At 41.1% G+C, this 25,104-nt stretch overlaps 1 protein-coding gene across 1 annotated transcript in view; it reads left to right on the plus strand.

Annotated features, from left to right (window-relative positions):
• Positions 1–25,104, plus strand: part of celf4 (CUGBP, Elav-like family member 4) — a 69,242-nt gene that overhangs the window by 12,304 nt on the left and 31,834 nt on the right. The window contains exon 2 of the mRNA XM_028404984.1: positions 7,374–7,456. Coding sequence (XP_028260785.1) covers positions 7,374–7,456 — 83 coding nt within the window. The remainder of the gene's footprint in view (positions 1–7,373; positions 7,457–25,104) is intronic.

The following is a 25,104-nucleotide window of genomic DNA, read 5'->3' on the forward strand; positions in this document are numbered from 1 at the left end:
TATCTATCTGGGTAATCTGGGTAATCTGGCTATTGCCTGTGGTCAGACAACTAATGAAGAGTTTTGATAAGAGAGCAATTGTTGGTCTCACACTGAATGCAAAACTGTCCAATGCGGACACAAATTCTAGAAATACCGGGCTGATGTATTCTGTCTATTTAACGCCCTGCTGCATGACAGGAATCCAAATCAGTGAAAAGATCTTTCAGCTTTTAACTGCTGTGTAGTTTTTAGAGGAGAGTTTTAGTGTCTCAAGATAGTCCAAACTGTTTTTTTCACTCGGCTGAATACAATGTTCCCAAATGAAACACAACATTGTTATAATTTGGCCATTTAAGGGTCCATCTGTCCTACATTTTCATATGAGTCAGCATCAATAAATTTCCCCAAATGGCCGACCTGATGGGTAGCAGTGCAGACTTTTGTTCATCTTAGGAGTCATTCCACATTTAATAATTCATATCATGAAAAGCTAAATTTGGGCCTCCCAAATATTTCCTGATAAAATGGCTGAGGTAGGATGAAAGGGAGATGATTCATCTGCCTGGAAATTGGGGACAGCTCAGGGCACTTGATGTGTGTGTTTGGCCATCAGGGCTTTTAACAAGTGTGTCCATTCAAGCATTTATGTTTCATGTGATGCATTCTCTGTGAGTGTTGTTTAAGAAGCTTTGTGCCATGAAACCTCAAGCATTATATGCTGGTCATTTCTTCATGTGTTTGTATGTGTAAGTGTGTTTTCCGACTTGCCCCTCAAGGGAACAGAGGAGGGGACGGGATGAAGGGGTGGGTGGAGTGGAGGGTGACTGGAGGGGGTTGGATGGTGTGGAGGGGGAGGTGAGGGACGACACTGTCCTAATGATGCATTTTCTACTCCATTGATTCAGTGGCTCTGCTCTCCAGTAAATCCTTCACATGCAACACATTAAAGCTGGCCTTTTTTCCTCCTTCACCAATCGATTAGCACAGCTTAGAGACGGCCACTCTGGAAAGCAAGGCGAGAGATGGGACTTGTTATCTTCACAAACTCACACACACAGAGCTACGTACACGCACACACACACACACACACACACACCACCTTACCATTTGAAAGGTTTCATTGTTTCACAGATGTTGTCATGAAAAAACTGTCATCTACAGTTGTGATGTGGGGTCTATCAAACACGTAAGGAAAACTTTTGTTTTTAGTATTCATGCATCTGTTATCTCCACTAATATTTGTCCAAACATGTGTACTTGATAGTTAGATAAATAGACATATAGAAGAATAAATATATAGATAAATAGTCAGAAATCTCATTCATCCTCACCAGGTAACACTAGTGGCCATGTATTTGAAGTTGACACAACTGTCGCCTTTATGTGCCATCATGTAGTTGTGTGCATCACAAAATCAGACGTCCCAAATGGCAAAACTTGTTACCATGTCACCAAGAAAATGGCATAGAGATTTGTTGCAGATGAAAGAGGCAAGTATTTTATGTTGTGGAAGCAACCTGAACTCTTTGTTTGTGACTTATTGTTATTATCTTTTTCTTATACTACATCACCCTAATGATCACTGATGTTGTATTGGAAGCCATTAGCCGTCGGCCTGTTTCATCATTCATGTATGAGGCTGTGCTGCAGTATTCGGGATTGTTTTGTAATTTTCACACATTCCCTGCACAGTTTTGGGGGGGAACTTGGAAGTAATTTATTCTGGTTATTTTTCACTGTGCTACTGAAAAGTAACATTGAAACCATTGGAGCACTCTGATTTGGAATAATGATGTAAAATTTTTGCAGAAAATACTCAGTTATTAAAAAGTTATTTTACACCCTCCAGTCAATCAGAACTCAGTATTCAGCCAGAATGGTGTGTAATGACTTTTATTTGATGATCATCATATCCTCATCTCAGTATGTAATATAGTTATAGCTGGAGCCACTCTTATGGTTCAAAGTGTCCTGCACTTTTAAGAATTGGAAAATGTAACAAATGCAAATGCAGTGCTTTCTGTTAACATTCATCCATCACCTGGTTATTAACATTCGTGCTGCTCTGTGATACCTTCAGTGGCATCTTCATTGTGTGTTTGTATTTAATAGATTATTTATGTTTTTTTGGAGAAAGCACTGAGGGATCTGCATCTAGATGCCTACGAGAGATTACGTGCCATTACAAATGAATTTCCTGCCTCTGCCTTTATACACTGACCCTCAGTTCAGCTTCATTCTGCTAAATTATATCATATACTACTAAAAAGCAGCAACGTTTAGGGCCACAAAAATATTTTTTTCAAGTTTAAAAGAGTCCTTTCTCAATTCACACAGAGTGCAGTTTTGTTGTCTGAGATCAAGTTGTAAAGCACTTTTTTATTTAATCAGGATTCACAGCTGCCAATTAAAGATTTTAAGACGATACGGGAGAAAGTTGTAGTATTCTTGGAGCCCTTGGCTGTGTCCCCTAAAATAGCCTCTATCCTCTTTCTCTTTTTTCCTTGGTGAGTAATGATCTGAAAGGTCAGCGGAGGTGAAGGGGATATGAGCAACTGCTGCTCACTTTATTGAATTACTATTCCTCACAGCATGAAAAAGTGAAGGGGTCTGTCCAGGCTTTTCACTCTGTTACCAGATTTAGTCTGAGATATTTAACTTAGAGCTGTCAGCAATTCTAATCAAAACATTTCACAATATCCAATTATCAGAACTATAATACAGCTGGTCCATAGGTCAATGTCTCCATAAGAGACACACAGTTTTAAAGACTGTTTACTTTCAACAGTAGGATTATATGCCATGAACTGTTGACTTCTCTTCTCTATCACTGTGTCATTCTTCAATCACAAACTCTTATTAGTATTCTTGTTTTACACTCAGTGCTACTCGTTTTCACCACATAACTAAAAGACCGGGGATTTACACGCATTTCTCTGAACACAACGAGTCAAGATTTTTTTTGTCTTTACTCTGACCCATTTCAAGAGTGAATTGAAGAGTGTTATCTAAGCCTTAGCACTCGCAAAAAATCCAGTCTAAACCTTCTTGTCTTAAGGTCAATCTTTTTGAAAAAGAGGGAAAAAAACATCCTTCTGTTTATTGAGCAAAGGCTGTCCTTGGTCAACCCTTTCAGGCGGAGATAAGTGCTAACAGAAGTGAGGTAGGCGGAGACGTGGAGATTTCTATTGACTGACTGAAATTGGACAGCCTCAAACAAAGTTTCATGCCAAAGTTTTTCGAGGCAGAGTTCCAGGGCTGCGCAGCGCAGAGTTTTAGCTGTGCCGTGGATAAAGCTTTTTAATGCTATTGACTCTTTTTAGGCTCTTACCAAGATGTTCTGAAATATTTAAATGATCACTGGGAGTTTCTACCCGTCTGTGGCTGGGAATAAAAGGAGAGAGAGAGAGAGGAGGGAACTTTTTATGTCAGGCTTTTACAATCCCTGAATTAATAGGCACAAGATAATTAGAGAATTCTGTGCAATAACATCGTCCCTCAAGTTTTCTAGTCTTGGGTGGCATCAGGCAATGCATGCTTGTAAAAAGTAATTCATGTGCCCAGTAACAGTGCAGCGCATTAATTCAGGAGTTCTTTTAATTTTGGTAGGATCATAATTAGTTTCAGAGGAGACTTGAAATTGATTGGACTAAAAGGATTGGAGGGTCCCCATCCATGTACTGTATACGTGGCTATTGGTGTCACCGAGGTCACAGTCTCTCTATTGTTTCTGGGAATTTGGGAATTTTAATGACCTGAGATAGATATCTACAGTGTATCTTAAAACAAAGGCAAGTGAACCAGCATGAGTCTCTTGAAGATGTTTTACGCTTTACCTTCAATGCTTCTTCTGTTCCACAAGACAGAGGTTCTATTCACATCTAGCATCAACATGCATGTTGGGTAATCAGATCATAGATGGACAGCTCTAAATGCTTGAGTCATTTAGAGCTGTCCATTCTACAGTCTACTATATGCAATACATTTACACCATTGCATAAAAGCAATGACCAAATGCAAAGACAGCCATGTATTTCCTCTGCATTGTGTGTGTGTGTGTGTGTGTGTGTGTGTGTGTGTGTGTTGCTAAAATGTACAGGACATTTAACTCTAAAAATGTATTTATCTTAAAATAAATTAAATTAAATTATTAATAAATATTAAACAAACATATAGGCAGGTTTTTAAGTATAAATATAGGATGACTAATACAAATTAACATCAGGAAAAAAGTTTCCCTAAAGGCAACTTGTTAGGGAACTCATCAGGCAAAGATGGCTCATCAAGCCAAGGTTTTCTCTAACAAGGTCAAAGTTCCACGTGGTTCAACACAGCTGTCATTTAAATAAGGCCTGGTAACAGTTGGGTTTCTTTCTTCTTCCCCCACCAGAAAGTATTCCATCTCCATCATTCCCTCGCTGCTTTCTTTCATCTTCTCTCATTTCCTTCCCCACATTTTCCCTCTCTCTCTCTCTCTGTCTCTCACTCTTTTTCTGTTTCTCTCTCACTCTCTTGGTGGGTGTGTGTCCCTTTAGGGTGTCTGCAGCAGTTGAGATAAGAAGCGAGTGTAGGACACAGGGGGATGGTGTTCACAGAAGCTAGGTGATCTTATCTACTCTCTCTCCCTCTCCCTCTCTTACCGAGCATCCCTTGCTGTTCTGCTTTCCCCTCTGCTGTTCTCCTCCTCTTTCTTTTTGCTCCCTTGCCCTTCTTTCTCCCTTCCCTCATCTCTCTCTCTCTCTCTCACACACACACACACACTCACACACATTCTCTCAGATCCCCTCTGCGCTGCTGTTGATTTGAATTTGAAGTGATGGGAAACCAAATTGGCAGCATTGACAGCAGAAACAAACAGCTTATCTCTCTCTCCTGGGCCAATATGGGTCTTAGTCAGATACTCGAGCTGCTGCCAGCATCTGACTTGTGACAATGATGATAAATTGAACGTTTGTTGACTGTCACTTTTCATGTGTGTGTGTCCGTGTGTGTGTATGTTACACCCCGTCTCGGCCATAGGTGTATGAATATTGAGTGGTGGACCCTTACTTACCCTTACTACTCAGTACAAATTTGACGCTCTAAGACAACATTTATGTTACAGCTAAAGTTTGATAGGTTTTTATGCAGGCTATATATGGTGATCATAGAATACACTATACATGAATCTGCACCTAAGAACAATAGCCATGTGGCTCAGATATAGCTAGGTTCATTTGTGAAAATATTGATTTTGTTGATTAAAATGTGATTAGTTAATATCCGATGAGTATGGTATGAGTATACAATGGTATCAATGAGCGACACATGTGTAGCACAGCTATTATTATTATTAATATTATTTTTATTGTACACAAACATGTGTAAGAAAGAGCCATCTATCCCTAATCTCAACATCTGACCTGCTGAGTATATTGTGTGTATGTGTATGCTTTCAGTATATTCCTCCAAGAATCATGGAGCATCATTGGGCTCTCACCACAAATGTAAAAAATATGAACTCAGAACCGATGCTTGGAGGGGGCGGTGGAAGGCGTACAAGGATTGCTTGCCTTTCGTTTTCTCTTTGATTCAACATGACAGATAATCTGCATTCACTGCAGTTTGCAAAGAAATTAATATAATGTTAAATTCAGCTGAATAGCTTAATATTCTGACACAAAATTCATTATTGTAAAACACTTTGTGTGCGTTTGAAAAGAATTATTTAAGTCCTGTTTTAAATTTTGAATTAAAGCATGTTAAAATTGCTCCAATTTGATATTTCCTTGAAATCATGGATTTGAATGTTGAGGGTACTGGTCACAGTGCACGCTTGCACTCCAAACATGTGAGTGAGTGTCAGGCATATGAGCCAGGGGCTCGCATGTCTTTCCTATGGGACTGCAATGGCATGTAGTGTTAACACGACAGGCCCGTGAGGACGTGGAGGTAGCCAAGCTGTCAGCGGCCATCTCCCACTTCGCCTAATGAGAGAGAGGCCCGTTAATTAAAAACACCAACAGGCGGAGCTCCCCAGTGTCCCCCCATCAGGACGACCTGGGGTTAAAGACACGGAGCAGAGAGAATAGGAGGCATGCTGCGTCTACTTACAGAACATGGTAGAGCTATGAGAGGGGGATTTTTTTTTTTTTTTCAACTACACTGTCTTTGGGGGGAGGGTCTATGATAATCGTCTAATGCTTAGCGTTTGATGTTATCAGAGCAAACCATGGTTCTTTTGTCTCTTTGTGCTCGTGTTTGCTGCATGGCAGCAGGGAACAGTTTGCAAAAGTCAGTATGTAGAAATGTGTAGTTCCAAGCAAAAGTTTTTTTTCTTGCTGCTGTAATGTTTATGTCTACCTCTTTGTTCAGTAAAATATTTTTTTTAATGTCTACAAATGATGTTAACAACGTGCCAGTCCAGAGACTAATGGTCCATGATGTTTTCTTTTGCAGAGTTTAATTAAATCTAGTTTAAATTAATGGTTTTATCTTCTATATAAATTTCCCAGAGTCTGCATTGAGCAAACAAGCCAAACACCTGCATGTACAGTATGAGCTCAAATTGTGTTGTGTCACTGCAGCCTATCATGCAGTTGTCTTTGTAAGTGTTTTATTAAACTGTCAAACACATGAATCATTAGCCTTGATCTGCAGATTGACAGTTTGTCAGCTCTCTGACAGTGGCATGCGCCTCGCTGTCAGCAGAGGGTGGCGAGGGAACAGCTTACATGTTCCCCCACGGCTTCTACTTCTTCCTTGCCTCCTGCATCTCCATCTTCTTTCCACCCCCAACATGTCAGCCCAGGTGCTAACAAAACTACGGATTGTGGGTAGTCTTGGAACATATGGAGCAGAGAGAGATGGAGAAATCAGGAGGGGGCAGGGTGGGTGAGAGAGCGATAGAAAAGGAGAGAGAGAGAGAGAGAGAGAAGCTGTCAGGCTGTCTATCCCTGTCACAGCAGCCAGAAGAGTGCGATGGACGAATGGATAACTGCTATTTCAGACTGGCGGGGAAAAAGCTCAGTCAGATTTGATATGTTGATGTGGCCATAGTGTCTCTCACACAATAAAATGCACAAATTGTCGCTCGTTGCTGCCATTTTTGGTCCCATTTATTTCTCGTCTGCATGCATGTGGAATGTGTTACTATATGCAGAAATCTTTCTTTTGTTTGTCATTCATGAACAAACAGTCACAGGCATACACAAAAACATGAGAGAATTCCCAGAGCGAGAGTTTCACAGCTATGGCTGTAGGCTCAATCTGTGTATTACTGTGTGTGTGTGTTATTTTTGGCTATTTGATTTTGATTGGTGCAGCATCCTCCCACAGTTGTCTCACCTTCCCTGTCCCAATTCACATAATATGATTACATCTTTCTCTTTCTTTCTCTTGCTGTATTCCAGGCTGTGCCTTCCTCACCTACTGTGCCAGAGAGTCAGCCCTGAAAGCCCAGAATGCATTGCATGAGCAGAAGACCCTGCCAGGGGTAAGTCATACATGAGGAACATCATGGCAACACACAAGCAAAGCCTTACATCTTTGATTTACTCCAGCACATAAACACAGATGCTCATTTTTACATTTAATGCTGTATATTTATTTCAAATAAATGGGGACTCTCTGTCTTTGCTGTGCTTGTCATGTACCATTTATCACTGGCTACACACCAGACATGAGCACAGCCCTTCTTTCTCTTAAAGATCCCTCCTCTTCCTCTGCCCTCCCACCCTCCTCTGCCTCACTCTTTTTTTCAGTTTGACAGTCACACACACACAAACCCATAGGGAGAAACCACACAGCATCACATCATAGGCATACTATTTATAGTCCTTCCTCCAGTTTGTGTAAATGAGTGTGTGTCTGTGCATGTGTGCGCACCCATGTGTGTGGGCAAGTTTGTGTGTATGTGTGTAAGAGAGAGAGATAGACAGAGAGAGGGATAAAAAGCGGGTGGGTGGGCAGATGGATGTTGGCTCTTTCTACATTTGTGGGCACGCTCCACATTATGACAACGGGTGTGCATCATGAATGGATATCACGACAGCACATCTTCAGGACAGATGTTCACATGCTGTGGATGTTACTACTCACATGTACAATACAGCTGGAAGCAACGTGTGCTTGTTTAAATGCTGAACTCCTATTCATGCATGACAGAATGAGGGAGTTTTGACATTGTCACAGACAAAGATATACTGAATACATATTCGGTTGTTAGTGTGAGTGAGAGAGACAGCCTGAAGATTTGAGTCCCAGTGTGAGCATTTTCTTTAGTGTATAGATGATTACATGAAACTGTGTGTGTGTGTGTGTGTTATGCATTTTGGTAGGTATGTGCACCTGAATCTGGCACGTGCGTGTGTGTGCGTGTTAGGATGTTTTGATGCGTTTCTGTCAGGCATGGCTCGGTTTGCTCTGTTCGTTTTTAATGACGCCTCCAGGGAAGCTGACAGTCGCCGTGTTGAGCGCACAGCCTTTGATGTGAGTGATTATGACATCACAGACGTGCAGTCGAGAAGAGCGGAGGAGTGGGGATCCGTGCTCTCCATTTTTTTTCACTTCCCAGTGGCATATTATTCAGAAAGAAAGAGGGAGGGAGAGACACGGTGAGAGAGAGGAGAGATTAAATATTTGGCCAAAACCAGAATGCGATTTTGTGTTCACACAAAGTGTGTTGCCTATTGATGTTTTTGCCTTTGTTGCTATTGTTTGACATGGAGCAGAATATATGGGAACAAAAAGAAGACATTTTTAAGGACTCTGTCTTTGCATCTTTAAAGGGGAAGCCACTCTTTATGTGGCTGTCCAGACAATGTTGATAATTACTGTAGTCAAATGAAGCAACAACTGTTTCCATGTGTGCTAAATTGACAAGAGAGTTTTCTGTTATTGCAAAGCCTGCATATACCAGGATGCAATGCATGTGCGTGCCTGACAATACATAAATCTGTCCATAACCTGCCAAGCTCAGTGAGGTAGGCATCCCAAACCTAATGTGTATTCTAGTTCTGTGTACTCCATGAGTTCACTGTTTGACTTTTTTGTTTGTCTTGAACACCATAAAAATGATATAAACTGAATAATACTACTCTCTGGGAAAAGTGAAGCCATGCAAACAGCACTGTCGTGTTGTGTTTCCACCCCAGCCTGTAGTTTGTAACATAGTGTTAATGTAGGGGGCGTCTCAAGAAGCGAAGAATCTCACAGCCCAGTGTGGCAGGAAAAGGAAATTTGAGCAAAGACATCATCAGTCTTTCATCGGTATTCCCCCCTTAGCAGCTCAATTTCTAGATGATTGCCACCAGCCTTGTCTTCTTGTAGGGCTCATGCATATGTAGCCGCTCTGCCTTATTCTGTCAGCTTTACACTGTAAAAAGTGTCCTCATCTACAAACCTTCCACTGTTTGAAACATAGTTGAATTACAAAACAGCCAATCAGTTGATTTTTATCTAGCGCACACTCTCTGTGTGAAACAGCTTATGTCACTGGTTTGAAGATCAACAGAAACACAAAGAACACTGTATTTGTTTCACATGCTGCATAGTAGTGCAGCAAATAAATATGATCAGTCACTTGCAATCCTTGTCTTTAAAAGAAAATGCTAATTAGCAATGTCTTTGCCAGCATAGGACAGTCTTTGCATTTGATCAATGGTGAGCGTTAAGTAAACAAAGGTAATGCCACAGGACAGACCTAGATGCTCAACAAACCCTGAAGCAGAGCATTCTGAGCCGAGTGGCAGAGCAGGAGACTGTCTTCTATTGCTGGTGGAGGTAAAGCCAGCAAAACAGAATAAATGAGTTCATTAGAAACAGAGTGAGGACTTGGCCCTGGGAAAGGCAGTGGGACGTTTTATGGCGCACGACTACACCCTCTTTCCTGCATGTCTTCTTTTTTTTACCTGCCTTCTTCTTTCTCTCTCTGTCTCTCTCTCTCTCTCTCTCAACATCTTCTATCAATCCACCACTCACAGGCCAACACAACCAAAACCCTGCAAATGAAATCCCTTTTTTTTTCCCCCGTTAAAGCCTCTTTCCCCTTCACTTCATGTCCTGATGCGCTTTTTATCGTCAAAGTTGGCCCAACCCTTATATTTAAAAAGTTTTCTGCCTTCCTTTTTTTCGCTACCAGGTGAGCTGAGAGAAGAGGGGATTTTGCTTCCTAGTGGAAATGCCCTGTAAGCATGGCTGTAGGCTGTTGGTGTAGCTCAGACAAAGTACTAAGAGCTGCTTTGTGTGACTGTGTATGTGTGTGTGTGTGTGTGTGCAGCTGCAGTATCAGGTAAACAAGTGCCAAGCAAAAATACCAATGTTAAAGTGACACTGACATTGATCTGTTTGTGATATGCGACAAATCATTTTTACATTCCTCTTTCAGTAGAAACTACAGGTACACAGGATTATGCTGATTGGGAGTAAGTTTCTGCTGACATAATTCAATCAACTCTAGTGACACAGGAATGCAGTGTTGCATTGTTTGAAGACATTCCAAATATCCATGGGATGTACTGTCTTTGAAAGAAAGCGATGTAGAGAAAACAGAGTAATGTCAGCAGAAGAAGTGAAGATGGGTCACTATGTCATGAGGCCTGTTAGGCAAGAAATGATTTGTCCAAAAACCAAAGAGGTCATTAAATAGTGGGGGGTACATTAATCCCCCGAGTCAATCTTGATATTCCATAATGTGGAATATAGAGTTTAGTTCAGTATTATAAGATTTTTTCTAAGACAATCCAGCCTCACAGTGTCTAGCCTATGGTGCAGATGTGACAAAGAATATGAGCTGCACCTATAGTGGTAGTATATTGTATTGTCTTATCTGTGGAGAGGTGTGTCAGTGTGTCTTGAAAGGTCAGTGCAATTTACAAAGAGTCTTCATAAAGACATAAACACACTGATACTGATGACTGATACTGATGACATTAAAAATGAAAGTGATTATGTCACTTCTTGTAATGTCTCCATTTCTGTAATTACACACAACAACACAGTCTTATAGTGACCAGTGTTTTTGTGAGTCCTTTTGAAATTTAAGATAAATTATTGGTTTTATTTAGTTTATCAATTTAATGGAGCATTTTGTTAACAAATGTTCAAGGGAAGTACACAGTACAGTATAACTGCAGTGCCATTAACCTACCTGTAGGCATGTCCTCAGTTTGATACAGAGCATATCGATGTTGGAATTATTTTCACTGAAGTCAAAGCTCCTTGTGAGCCTGCCTACTGTGGTAGTGTTACAATCAAATATGTTACAGCTGCTGAAATATTTCCATAGGAGGCAATTTGTGAAAGTTTGTATATTTAGCATTTGGATTAGTATGTGTAATTTAATTGTTCATTTTTATTGTAACTGTAGCTGCTTACAATTACATTTATTTCAGTTACTTAATGCTGTTTCATAACATGTCACTCCAACACTGCTTAGAATAAGATATCAACAGTAGTAGTTTAGTTTTAGTGTGTTGTTTTGTTTTAAGTACGCAGCTATTGAGTGGATTACGATTCTTATTCCTTTCGGAGACAGTGATGTGAGACAGATCTAAAATGGGGCGCGTCCCAAACGCTGGGCCCTGGCTGCCGAGTTTGTGATCCTGCGCTCCAGTTTCAGACTCGTACTACAGCAAGAAGCATTAAAAAGCTCCTCTATTGATTCTGGCAAAAGTCCTCACGAGTGGGAGGATGCGTTTTTGTGTCCACACGCGTGTGTAGTTGTGTGTTTATGTGTAGGTCACAGGGTGGAGTTGCAGAGCTTGAGCAAGTGCAGTGTGTGCACAAACCACAGGGTACAAATACCCACCAGCAAATCCTCCTGCACACATATAAATACTAACACATGCAAGGAAAAAAAAATAAAAAAACAGATTTGGCATCTCCTCAAACACACTGTCAGATATACAGTACAGGCCTCAGCACTACCATATACCCCCACACAGTGCACAAAAGGAGCACGCACTCCTCAATACTTTGCATCATGTTCCAAGTTTGAAAATAATGCATACAAACACACACAAACAGGTACAAAACACACCAGCGATACTCACAACACACGCACTCACACTCCAAACTCTTCTCTTGTAACTGCAATACAACACTCCTCGTAAACACTTCCATTCAACAACATGATACTCTGATACTCATAGAAAGAGAGAGAGAGAGGGAAAGAAATAGGGAGAAAGTAAAAGAGAGAGGGAGCGAGAGAGAGATATATGGCGTCGATTGACTCTCACTGTAATAGTGAGCCAGATGAGAAAATATAGAACACTGTGAATCAATGCGTCATTTCAGAGCGCTTTCACACACACACACAAACACACACACACATAAACACACAGAGTTTTCAGCCCAGGGGCAAACAAACAACAGAGAAGGCAGGAAAGCAAATGAAAAGCAGGAGGGAGGAAAGAGGAAGGGGTAGATGAAGGCAGATTGGAAGGAGTGGGTGGATGGAGGGAGTGGGTGGAGAGGTATAGTCGAGGTGCCTCCATACCAACTGATTTGTGTCTTTTTTCACCACCACCCCCCTCTCCCTCTCTCTCTCTCTGAGTTGAGATAATGCCAGGGCAAGAAATCCATGGCATTGATTGGCTCCTGCGACCCAGTTTCATGGCAGCTTTTTCTCAATAAGTCGCCCTCATTGGTCAATAACTGCCAGGCTCCCCAGGTGAAGTGGGTGAAGAGGTGTTTCATTGGGAGGGGGTGGGGAGAGGGGTGGTGTTTGGTGGTGGTTGGTTGATTTGTTTCCCCTAGGCATGCACAGCTACAGTAGTTCACTCCCTCATGTAGATTTAGATTAGTGGTGCAATGTGCAGGAGGCATAGCTGTACGTCCACATGACTAATGCCATGGACCCTGCAGCTAAAACGTCCCCTCCCTCTCCTCCAGCCATCACCTCATCAACCACCCTAATCACCCTTATCCAAAAGAAAACCGTTTGCCACATAACATGCTCCTTTTAATGAATACACAGTCATTGACAGAATGCTGGAGTGATGCACAAGCAAGTTTTAGCTAAAATGACTTTGGCACACAAGATCAATAAGCATGCAGGCTTCACAAAAATGCAGAGTTCTGTAAACGCCTAGACCTAATGAGAACTTATTTCAGTCTTACGTGCCTGACAATAAAAAAGAAAGCAGCGTGCTTTGGCAGTATTCTGGGTAACAAAAGAATAAACGGTATCCAGTGCCCAACCCAGAGCAAAGCTTTTAAGTGAGGCAGCTGCAGCCTGAATCTGGCAGGTCATAAGCCTGCAATAAAAATTCAAATGAGTTTCCCCAACAGACAGCAGAAAGACTTCCCGGAAATAGGATCTGTAATAAATTTAGAGTTAAATACAGGTTCCACTGTTTGTTAAAAAACCTGTAACAGTTCATTAACTTAATTAACAACATATAGGAGGTTTCTTAAGTTATATGCACTTTTAAGCATGGTTTAGTTGCCTCAGTTGCATTCGTGCAGACATCTCCATGCTATGGCATACACAGATGTATTGGGCAAAGGTGTGATTCTAACTTTTGACCAAAACTGCATTGTGATGCACAGAACCATTGATTAGACACCTTTGTGATCAACTGGAACAATGACTGTCAGCCACATCAGTGGCCTTCTTCCTGCAGCCTTTCAGACTCATGTGAAAAGCCTTAAAATGAAGGCTGACAAGGCAGCAGATTATCTCCTTGGTTTTGGTTGGATTGATTAACTGATTGATTTGTGTCCTGAACTACACAGTGCTCTGTCCATATGGGCTTAAGCTGTCAGTTCTGTATAATCCAATCCAACCAAAGTGCTTGTCAGTTGGTCAAACAGCATCTGAAAATCTCTCTCCCACATCTCCCACTTTTTACTTTATGCTGTGAGGTGAGGACGTTTTAAAAATGGCCTCTCAACACTCTGACTCCCAGCATGGTCAGATGGTCACACACCAGCAGTAGAAAACAAAAAATTGTACTTTTTTTAAAAGTGCCCTCTTTACATAATAGAAAAAAGAGCTTCAATAATTTCATATGTTTAGATGTCCACATACTTTGTACATGGTTAAACCCCTTGAAGGAGTAAAGCATGTATGGTGCTGTAATTGTAACGAAGATCATTACAAGCCGTCACACCATCTTTTGTCATAGAAAGTCTGAATGCTCCCATTATCACTGGGCTCTAGGCCTGATGTTACAACCTCCCATTGCCAAGTGGAGTCTGAGCAGATTGTACAAATGAGAAAAATTCATCTGTCTCGAGGCAGTAGTTCACTATAGTCCAATAAGCCAACTAATTTCAGAAGTGGTGCATGCTACTACCTGCTGGGTCAATGGATTGATGATCCATATGTGAAATTACACACCTTTTTATAAAAGAGCCATACTGCGATGTGCACACTGTCATAGCGGTAACCCAGTTTTTGATGTTAATCTCATTTTAAAAAGAGAGTTTGGGTATTGGCCAGATCTCCCCAGTGTTACTATTCCAAAATACGAGTTTAACAAAATACCTCATTACCACTCATCATTGTGACATGTGGTGACTCGATTCTGTGGAAGTATTAATAATTTGCAGCCACAGAATCATAAAATGCCACTAATTAAAAAGACTCTTATTGAGAGTCTTTTGCTGGTTGTTTGAATGAGCTGTTCTCCAAAAAGCTGCAAACCACGTTGTGAATAGTTACTGCGTTAACTATAAAAATAAAAGTACTACTCAAACAGACACCGTAAAGAAGGTAAAGGAGTCCTTAGTTTAAAAAGTGTGACATGCTTTCGGTAGGTATGGATTAAACTGTCTAAACAATTTACAACACCTCTGAAAGGTGCCATTATTGGGTGATCCAAATATTTTTATATTTGCACTAAAAGCATATCTCCGCCTCAGAAGTTTCAGAGGTGCCATGCTCTTTTCAGCATCTCAGTCTACCACTGGCTCAAACTATTGTCACAGTCTGTCCTTTTCTTAGTGTTTGTATTGATCTGGAGCCTTACGGTGCACCTAGGAGTCTTCACCCTCAACAGCCCGCTCCACTGAGCATTTATAAGTGTTGATGTCACAACCGGCAGTTTGGTATTCTGTGCTCAGCAGAATGGAAGGTGGTAAAAAAAAATGTAATTTCATTCATTAAAAAAAAAACAAACAACAAACAAACTTTTCTGTGAAGGCCATAGCCAGAAATTTTTTTGTTGCATGATTTGATTTGTATCTCTTCTGTGAAGCTCTGTACTTCCTTACTGATATAAAACCCAGCAGTGTCTGTGACAGTCCAGGGAGGACAGAAGCATGGGCTGCTGCAGCTGGAGCTATTCTTCACAGAAGAAAAAAAAAAAACTTTAATAGCATCCTAACTAGTGTGCGCCCGACTTCAGCACTGCCCATGCGTACAGTTCACAGATTTAAGTATCTCCATAAGCTGGCTGTGATAGTCATTCCTCCATTGTCATAGTTTTACCTCCTGCTGCTGCTCCCGCTTTATAAGGTCTGTCTGACTCCAGCTGCTTTGAAATATCCTGCTGGGTTAGGGATTTTTTTTCCGAACAGTTGTATGTCACATTGCTATATCTAGTTGTCTTTTTTCATGCATTGAAGCCCCCCCACACACACATACTGTACTGTGTGTCTTTCCACAACAGTAACTGGAATGTTGTTTTTTTTTTTATATTGTAGCCTGTTCGGGTAATTTACCATGCACATTAAATGTTGAAGAACAGAGGAAAGATAACTAGAAACAATAAAACCTAATAAATCAGTCACACTTACAATATAATTTAACTATTAAAGTGGTTTTTTATTGATCCTTGGAGGATATTATGGTCTAGCCTGTATACCTTTCATTTTTTGTTGAGCATTATTGTGCCGTGACTCGTCTGTTCTCCTCTCTCAGTTGTGAGTAAGATGAAAAAGATGCTTTGATTCAGCAGAGAACATTTTATTTCAATGTTTAATTTTTTTTTTTCCGGAGGTTTTACGGGCCTCTTGCAGATCTTACTGTACAGCATGAAGCTCACTCATATACAGTATATTAGTTATTTTTCTTAATCAATAGTTTCCAGTTTCCCAGCAGACCGACTGCTGTCATAAAATTAAAAGGTTACAGAGAATATTTAGCTCTTTGATTTTATTGGAAGTCTCTTTAAGATATTTTATTTAAGCATTAGTTATCATTAGTTTTTCCAATAATGGTGGATTTAGGTGGAAAGTGTTTAAAAATTTATGTTAAAGTTACTTTTCATATGCAATGTTGCTCCTTTGATTTTAAAGTGCTCTGTTATTGAGCTCGATAACAAATACATTATTTCACAATGACTGCAGTGAAAAAAAAATCACAATCCCAGTTTGAACAAGGGCTTTTATAATGAGAACAACTAAAAAAAAATTACTGTGTCAGTGCACAGCAAAGGGCAATTACCATGCAATGCCTGCATTGCTGTTATCTTCCTTCATCATAACCCTGGTAGTAGAAACGATGTAGGAAATAAAAAAGCGTGATTACACACGAGCCACGTGTGTAATCTGTATGTAGAATGATTAGAAATGATGATTATGTAAAATGATGAAACAGTGGGATGAGGCAGGTTAGGGGCAGAAACAGTAGCCATTGATTTGTTATTGGCACAGACTACAGTGCCGAATGCTTTTAAAACTACCACACTGCAATATTAATGTTGTTTTTTTTCTACTTGTAAAATTTCTCGTAAAGCAGAAACTAACCTCCCTGTTTTCACAAAGCGCCTTTGCTCCTCTGTAAATACTGCTTTCTTGCTCAGTGGTAATCTGCAAAGAAAAAACAAAACCCATTTTATTCCATGACCTTCCTCACCTTCATTGTAGCCTCTGGAATATATAATATAGCAATTTCAATTTTCTTTGTTTGGCCTATATCATGCGATATGTTCGACAGAGTGAGAAGTGGCACTCTGAAATCTTATTCCCGACCCCGCCGAAGCAGCTGGTGAGCTGGTGGCCGGCAGATGTGATAATGACACAACGCACCAGCTGAGGCGGGATAGCGGACCGCAGCTCAGGCAGCTTTTAATAATTGATGGCAGCCAAGGCCCCGGATTGGCCAGTAATTGCATTACAGGTCACTTCTCAATAGCAATTTGTGAAAGTTGTGGTGATGTGTGTGCCGGGTGGCGATCAATAGGCACTGTCCAGAGATGTAGCCCCCACCCCCACCCCCAGTTCGCTCTCATGCTTTCTATCTTTGTGTTTGTATGAAAGCAGGATGTCTGCTACAAACAGTCTCTTTCTGTGTGCAGTGCAGCAACACAGTGGAGAATCTTTAACTATATCAAACTACCAGCTTCAGTCTGTAAGGACCTGTGAAACACATGATAATTACAGTATCACACTTCTATGGCGCGTGAGTTCTTTGCAATACTACGTAAACAGCAGCAGTGGCTGTGGTACTACAGCACAATAATCTGGGATAGCTTTCACGAATGTAGCATCAGTCTAAAGTTAGCTTGGATTTTTGCAGTGATTTGGAGCTCGACTGTTTCACTCTCTGCACTCTGTTCTGCAACTTTATGTGATTGCAATACATAATTACTGGAGTGCCTCTTTAAAATAACAATACATGGCATACAGTACGTGAATGAAACATAAATGAGTGAAAGGCAAGTTGAGTCCACAAGGTTAAAATAGCACAAGTGCTCAAATTTGGCCTCATCACAATGCACAGAGTGCTGTTCTTTCCATTGTGGTGCAGGCTGTGAGCCGGTGCCCCCTCTGCCTCTCTGGCTGCACTCATTCTGATGGAAGTTATTTACTGTTCCAGCCTTTCTTTCTTTTTCTTTTTTTTCTTGCTGCCATTGTCGATGTCTCACCCTCTTTGACATGTAAACTATCAGTGTGTCATTTTGCTGCATCTGGTGCTCATTCTTTTTCTCTCTGTGTCTGTCTCTCTCTCTTTTCCTCCTCCTGCTCCCTGTGCTGTGGCCATAGAGAAGAGGAGAGGAGAGGAGAGTGGAGGAGACAGTAGATTTTGCATGCTCTAAATACAGCCCCTACGTGTGTGGGGTGCTGTCATCAAAGGAGAGAAGGGACAGGGGATGGTTCAGTTCTTTTGTGATACTGTGTGCCTGTGTGTAACTGTTTGCGTAAGTGACTAAGTGTGCATTAATTCTAGCAAACATCAAATATGCTCCCTCATCCATCTCTCTGTCTTTCCTCTCCCTCCCTCCCTCTGTTACTCTCTCTAATGCTCATTTTAGCATCATTTTGTCCGCATTGCCTTTTTTTGGTATGTTTGTCATTGCCTGTCTGTTTTGGTGTGTCCCACCTCTCTTGCATGTGCTTGGCGGGGTGTGACAGCATTGAGAAGTCACCAAAGAGGTAAATGATGATAGGCCATCCATCATGCTTTATGGACTCTGTATGGTGCTGCCGTGGAGAGTGGCTGCACTGTGCAGTAACTCAGAACACTCTGTCCCTCCATATAACCTGGCAGGGGCTCGGCTGCTCGCCTCGCCTCTGCTGGGTGAGTGTTTATGTGTGTGAGAGACAGGAAGAGTGTTGGTCTGACTCACCCACTTAAGTGTTTTTCTGTGTGTGTTTGTGACTTGATGTTTGTGGATGAGTGAGGGGGGGAAACAGAAAGAGTGTTTGTCCACACTGCCAGACTATGGGCAACGAGCTTTCATTATGGCCTGATATGCCACTGCTGGGAGCATCAGGCCTGACCAGCAGACACAACCTGTTCTCTGTGTGGGTGCATGTGTGTGTGAGAGAGAGTGAGAGTGGGGAGAAAATAGAAGACTGAATGGTTCTGAGCATACACAACCCTTGACCTAATTTCTATGTCTTTTTTCATTCCAGGCCTATTAGTCTGAGATTGTGGTGCAGCAGCTTGTGTGTTATTACAACAAATAATCTATATGTATACCACATATGTGTTGAGACACACAAAGGAAAAGTACAGGTATAATTACACTGATAAGTGGCCGTAAAGTAATTTTTTGTATTTTCTAATTCTTTAGTAAATTATAGTAACATTTTTGCTTTTATTTTGAAAATGTTTATTTAAAATGTCATAGTGTCTTACTGCTTCTAATGAATGCCATCCTGTTTGAATGGCCCACATGCAGACAGAAACAGAAATTCAGCAGTGGCAACAAAAGGCATGTTAGGACTGCAAAATATTTTAGTTCTAATAAGCGCAGCAGTCTCGGCACTGTCTCATTGTTCAGGGTTGCTTTCAGGATCTTTTGTAGCTCCTTCATCAGCATAAGACAAACATTGAGTGATGCCTGCACTGCATATGGCATGTAAAATGATTGGTTAATGAATGAATTTAGCACATTAAAATGCTTGGTAAGATTTTAGCCATATAAACAATATAAAGCTACATTGTCTGGCCAGATACTACATTAGTGCTCCACAGTGGGCAGTTAGTATAAAGTGACTAATCCAGTTTAAACACAGGCAGTTAGTTGACTGCTCAGACTGTCAATGCCTCATATGAGATGCAGACACGTGTGGATATTGTAGCTTCTTTTCATACATCAGAGTGTTAAGACTGACTTAAAAACTTCTGAAACTGTTTAATTAATAGCAATTACACAGTAGACACAGAAACTCCTGCATCCTTCTTCCTTTACTATCTGTCCTCCCTCTCTTGATCCTCTCCTCAGTTGTCCCTCCTCCTCCCAGTGACCCCTTTCACACTTTTTTCGTCACCTTTCCACTTGGAAGAACAATTGCTCAGAATTCATCCTCTCTTTCATTCTCTCTCTCTCTTTCTCTGTCTGGCCTCCTCTCCTACACTTCCTCTCCTCTGTACCACTCTAACATCCAGAGGGAATCACACTGTCTGAACCAAATGTGCCACAAACTTGTCAGATGATGTTTGTTTTCCACGCCCCCCCCCCACCCACCCCCACCCCTCTGTCCCGTATAACCTCTTTTTCCAGCACGCCTATGTTTTAACGCTGTCTACATATTTGAAGTGCTGTGACATGCGCTGCACTCCAAATAGGGGTGCACATCAACTGACTGAAAATCTGCAGCGTCATTAATGAAATAGGAGGGGGGGGCTGCAGCAGACAGGCTGAGTCACAAAGTTTGATGAGTGTGATAATAAGGTTTGTATGTTCAGACAGCTTATTAGTATGTTTGTGAAGACTATAAGTAAACAACCTTTCCACTGTGGCTCCCTTGAATCTTTGAATAAAGAACATTTTTTTGTACACTAAAGGTGTTCCATGGACTGAACAGCTGCGTTCTTGTCACCAAAAAAATTACCTCTGCCCAAAAAAAAGTAGCACAGACTATATCCCTGAGGACGATATTTGCCTGCTGAATAACTAGTACTTATTAGAGACTGGCTTAGAGACAGATTGGAGGTGTCACATAGCTTAGTAAGTGTCAGTGAGGCCTACTTCTAGAGTCTTGATTGCGGAAGATTTGACGGTAGTCAGAAGATACACATTTGTATCAGTGTAGCGTAACTAGTGCATATTAATCCTTACTGACGGCTGAATGCACAAAATAAACATACAGATGGCTTCTAATGCTTTTTAACGAGTAACAATAGCAATCATTGAGGATGTGTACACTTAATATTTTAACAATGAGTGCGCTTCATGTTATGATATTCAGTGTCAGTATAGAAGAACGTCACATGATATTCCGACCACCAATCAAGCTAGCAGTTAGCTAGTTGTTGAAACTTCACTTATTTTGTCATTTTGATCAAGCAAAGCTAAATAAAGCTCAGTCCTGGAGGTACAAGGAACCTCGCCCTCTAAAGGCTCCTATCTGTTAGAGTATTTTCAGATAACTGATCAATGGTGGGCAGGACAAAAGGACAGAAAGAGAGAGAGAGAGAGAGAGAGAGAGAAGAGCAGGACAAAAGAAATAGGAAAGAAGGACAGTTAAGGGTAAGTCTGCCAAGAAGTGTTGTAACTTACCTCTGGCAATCCCACATTATAAGTACACCTCTAAAACTCATCCCAAACTTTGGCAAGACGCGGTGCCTGCACCAGCATCCTTTATGAATGTCACACCTCTTGAGAGGAAAATGATTACGTTGCAAAGAAGACAGGGGGCGGAACAGGAGGGGGTGGGAGAAAAAGAGAGAAGAAAAATCACTTTGATGGATTAAGCTTCTCATGGGACAACCTTGTAACGTTTTTGGACAGCAGTCTAACCCGCGCAGATTCTCTGTTACAGCGGTGATTCTCTTTTTTCTTCCATCTCCTTTTGTCATCCCAGACGTGCACTGGCTGTGACAACTGTGCCAGCCGTGATACCTAATGATACCGCTTGCAGGAACTAATTACTACCAGTGATTAAGAGAGGAGACGTGGCTTCTACCACACATGCTGTCTTTGTGTGGGGGAGCTTTTTAATTGCCTTTGCCAAATAAATGATGGCCAAAGATGCATGGACCCAGGCTTCTTAATGGAGTCTTAGTGCTCGGTGGCAAAGAGCGAATACTTCAGGGCCCTTGGCACTCCCTGCACACACAGATGGTGCCGCCTGTTCACAACCAGCGCCTGTTGTTGATCAGTGCGTTAAGGGCACCTGTGAAATTAAACAGACAAATGAATTCCCCAACGGCTGCGAAACAGAATATTAGCATTGCATGAAAGATGGCTAAACTGATGCACGCATTAGCTGCTTTTAATGCCAAAGGGCAGCGCATATTAATGTGGTTAGTCAGAGGGTTGGGGTCTGTAAAGTTACTAAAGGAAGCAAAGATAAGGCTGTAGTAGCAGTGTAATCTCACTGGATGCTGGAGATGCAGTGCTTGTGCACATTTGTTAGCCCTTAAGCACATCTAGACCTAATTAACAATCATGTTCCACAGCAAGGTTGTCTTTGGCAAGGATCCAGCCCGGCCAATAATTCATTTACGGAACAGTAACACATCTTCCTGTGTAGCAGACAACTTAATGTTTGATGTAGGTTTTGCAGGAGCGCTTAGTGGTGAGCTTAGCATTTACGTGTATATATATATATATATATATATATATATATATATATATATATATATATATATATATATATATTCCTGTAATGGCTTCACTAATAATTTAAAAATCGTTTTCACGTTATACTCTACTCAGCCAGAGTCCTGTTATTGGGTAAGACATTTGGTAGTGAGAAGACACTGGTTTTGTGTATTTGCATTGAATTTCCAAGCTCTGGCTCGACGCAATTCTTGGTCTCAGCGGGTAAAATTCTGGTTTTTATTCACCATCTGCACCTTTATTTGCAGATGGCAGCCAAACAATCATGTATGCCTTTTTTTCTAATGGCAATCAGACTTTTCTGTGGTTTATGTATGAGTGTGGAGGTTCCCAGTACCCCTCTGAAACTATGCTACTAGTACTCTGACTGGAATATTTCCCTTAATCCCAAACCAGCCAGCATGAAATGAACTACTGACACTGGTGAGAAAAACACAAAGACTGGTGTGTCAGAGCAGGCTTGTCTACAAAGACACAGTACACTACATTAACACATCCACGAAATGAAGTGACAACTACAATACTTCATTGCTGCAGGATTGCTACACTTGCCTCAGAAACATAACCAATAACAGCGCATTAAGTAAAGGCTGTTTACTGTACGGGAGCTGCCAGCGGACCTCCTGTAAATATAGCACTTAGCAATGCTGCTAACCGCATCCCAATCCAGGCACTCATCCAAAATAATAATATAATCAATGTAAGATTGAAGCTAATAAATGGCAGTCCAACAGGGACAGATCTGCATCACTCGCTCACCATCTCAGAGCTGTTTTTTTTCTTGATGGTAATTCTTCTGTGAAGATAGTTGCTTTCATATTTAAGCCCAATAATGGTTTCTATACTTCTGAACTTCTGAACGTAATGCTCTATTCACCATCCACTCAGCCTCAGTGCTGTTTCTGATTAACTACACAGCTCTGCTTGTATTTGTGCCACTACTTACAGCACACCAGATTTTTGTCTGTACTAAGGAACAAGTAGCTATACTCTGGACTGGCTTTTGTAGCATCCTGCAAATGCTAGTTCATAATTAGGTGTAGTCTAAAGCTGTAATCTCCCCCTACAATGGCTACAGCATAGATCATTCTCATGGCTGATACATTTTCATGGCTGTCTTAAATATGCCTTGTAAGCAAATGGGAATACAGAACTAATGATGTGCTGGAGCAAATGTTTTCTTAATTGAATATCCTCATCTTATTCCCTATAATCAGTCACATCTAGTAGATGGGCGTCTAAGCACTGTACTGCCTGGTGCTATTCATATTTTATTCCTGTGTCCAAAACTGTCTTTGGAGTTTCTGGCCGAACTTTGATATACAATTCCTTTTGTTGCAAGCTGTGTGTAGGCTGTGGCACTGGTGAATCAATAGTAATTTAAGAGTGAGTTATAGCTGGATATGTGCATGCACACTGGACAGTGTGAGCACAGTATGAGTCTGGTGTGTTTACTCAATGAGTGCTGAGTCAACAATAATGACGCAGCATTTCTTTCTTCCTCCCCCTCACTGTCTCTCTCTCTCTCTCTCGCTCTCTCTCTCCCTCTCTTCTCCCCTCCCTCTTCGGGATTTCTGTGTTTTTTTTCTCCTCTTGATCTCATTACATCATGACTTAAGGGCTGTATTCATTAAAGTTTAAAAGTACAATGCACTCCAAAGTCACTTGCAGTGAATAATGCCGTTCCTGTTAGTGTGTCTCAGACTGCTCGCTCTCTCCATCTACGCTGTCTTCACTCCTTTGTGTCTGCTTGCTCTTTTTCTGTGCCATGCTGTGGAAGTTTCTTTCATTTGCTTGTCTGTCTCACTCTCCAAATGAGATGGACCACTGAGAAAATCTGCCGACACGTGTAGGAGTCCAGATGTTGAGACAGGCAGTTTACTCTTGAAGAAAATGCTGCTGTTCTTAATTAAACTCCTGTACAGTTGTTTTTATTTCCCTCTGTGTAAGTCGTTCTGACAGTGTGTCTTTATATGTGGGAGTAAATGTTTTGGCTCTTTTTGTTGTTGTTTTTTTTTCTGCCTTCTTTCTACCCCTCAAACGACAGAACTTGACTCATCATCAGTGGTAGGTTTTAGAAGACAAAGTTACGTAACACAGCCCTGGGAGCACAAAGATGGTAAATAAATCTCTTTAAATGGAGGCTGACAGAGTAGCCGGCTGTGCGCGGTCATAACCAGTGGTGCAGCTGAGTGTGACAGTATTATGCATTTCCTCCTCTGTTGTCTAGACTTATCTATTTTGGCCTGTTTGTGTGCTATACCTGACATTCAGAAGCACAAAAGTATCCCAACTCTTGCTTTTCCTAGACTCAATAGGATAACTGCCCACCTAATTACATTTAGAGACTATAAGCCCTGTTTTTATTTATATTATTTTGTTCCAGTTCTGTCCATTTATGTGGCATCAGCTGTCAGAGTTTAAGGAACAGAACTTGTGTGTCTAGTTATTAATCATTAGATGTCATCTTTGTGCTACACAAAATGCGTGCGGTGATGAATTATTGATGTGATCCTGGAGATAGCAGTTGCGCTCTAATTGCATGTCATCATTACCAGGTTGAAGACAGTCTCCATGTCCCCTTAATGTGATTACACATTCATAATTGTGCTGTTATTAGCCTAGTTTATTATTCACAACAGTAAAACCCACTAATTGGCATAGGTCCACAGCATGTTGTAGCCTATGTTCTACATTGAAGGTATGTTTTAGCCTTATATTTTCTTTTTTTTTAATCAGGTGACATGGCTGTGATTTTGCTGTTTGCCATGGGGGGGTGAATATTTAAATATACTGTGTGGAAGAAATGAATCATAAACAAGATAAGCCATTTTCTGCCCTACTTGCAGTGCGATGTTTAGTCAGGTGGAGTCCGTTGTACTGCTTCAGGCCTAGACAAAGTTGTCTTGAAGAGGATACTGCAATAAATCTATTAATTTCATTTGTAGATCTTCATGCTGTTATGAGGGCAAGCAGCCAACATCACACACTTTCTTTACCCACCATTAGGTCAAAATCTCCATTAGTACACAAACATACACAAAAAATTAAAATTCATGTGTAAATGTTATCTGTGCCTGCAGCATATAGCCTATCATGACTGGCATATGATATACTAAAGCATTTATTATACTCAGGATCCTCAGTTGCTACATGATGGCCATCATAACCTGAC

The sequence above is a fragment of the Parambassis ranga genome, chromosome 5 (assembly GCF_900634625.1).
Source record: "Parambassis ranga chromosome 5, fParRan2.1, whole genome shotgun sequence".
In the NCBI taxonomy this organism is placed as follows: domain Eukaryota; kingdom Metazoa; phylum Chordata; class Actinopteri; family Ambassidae; genus Parambassis; species Parambassis ranga.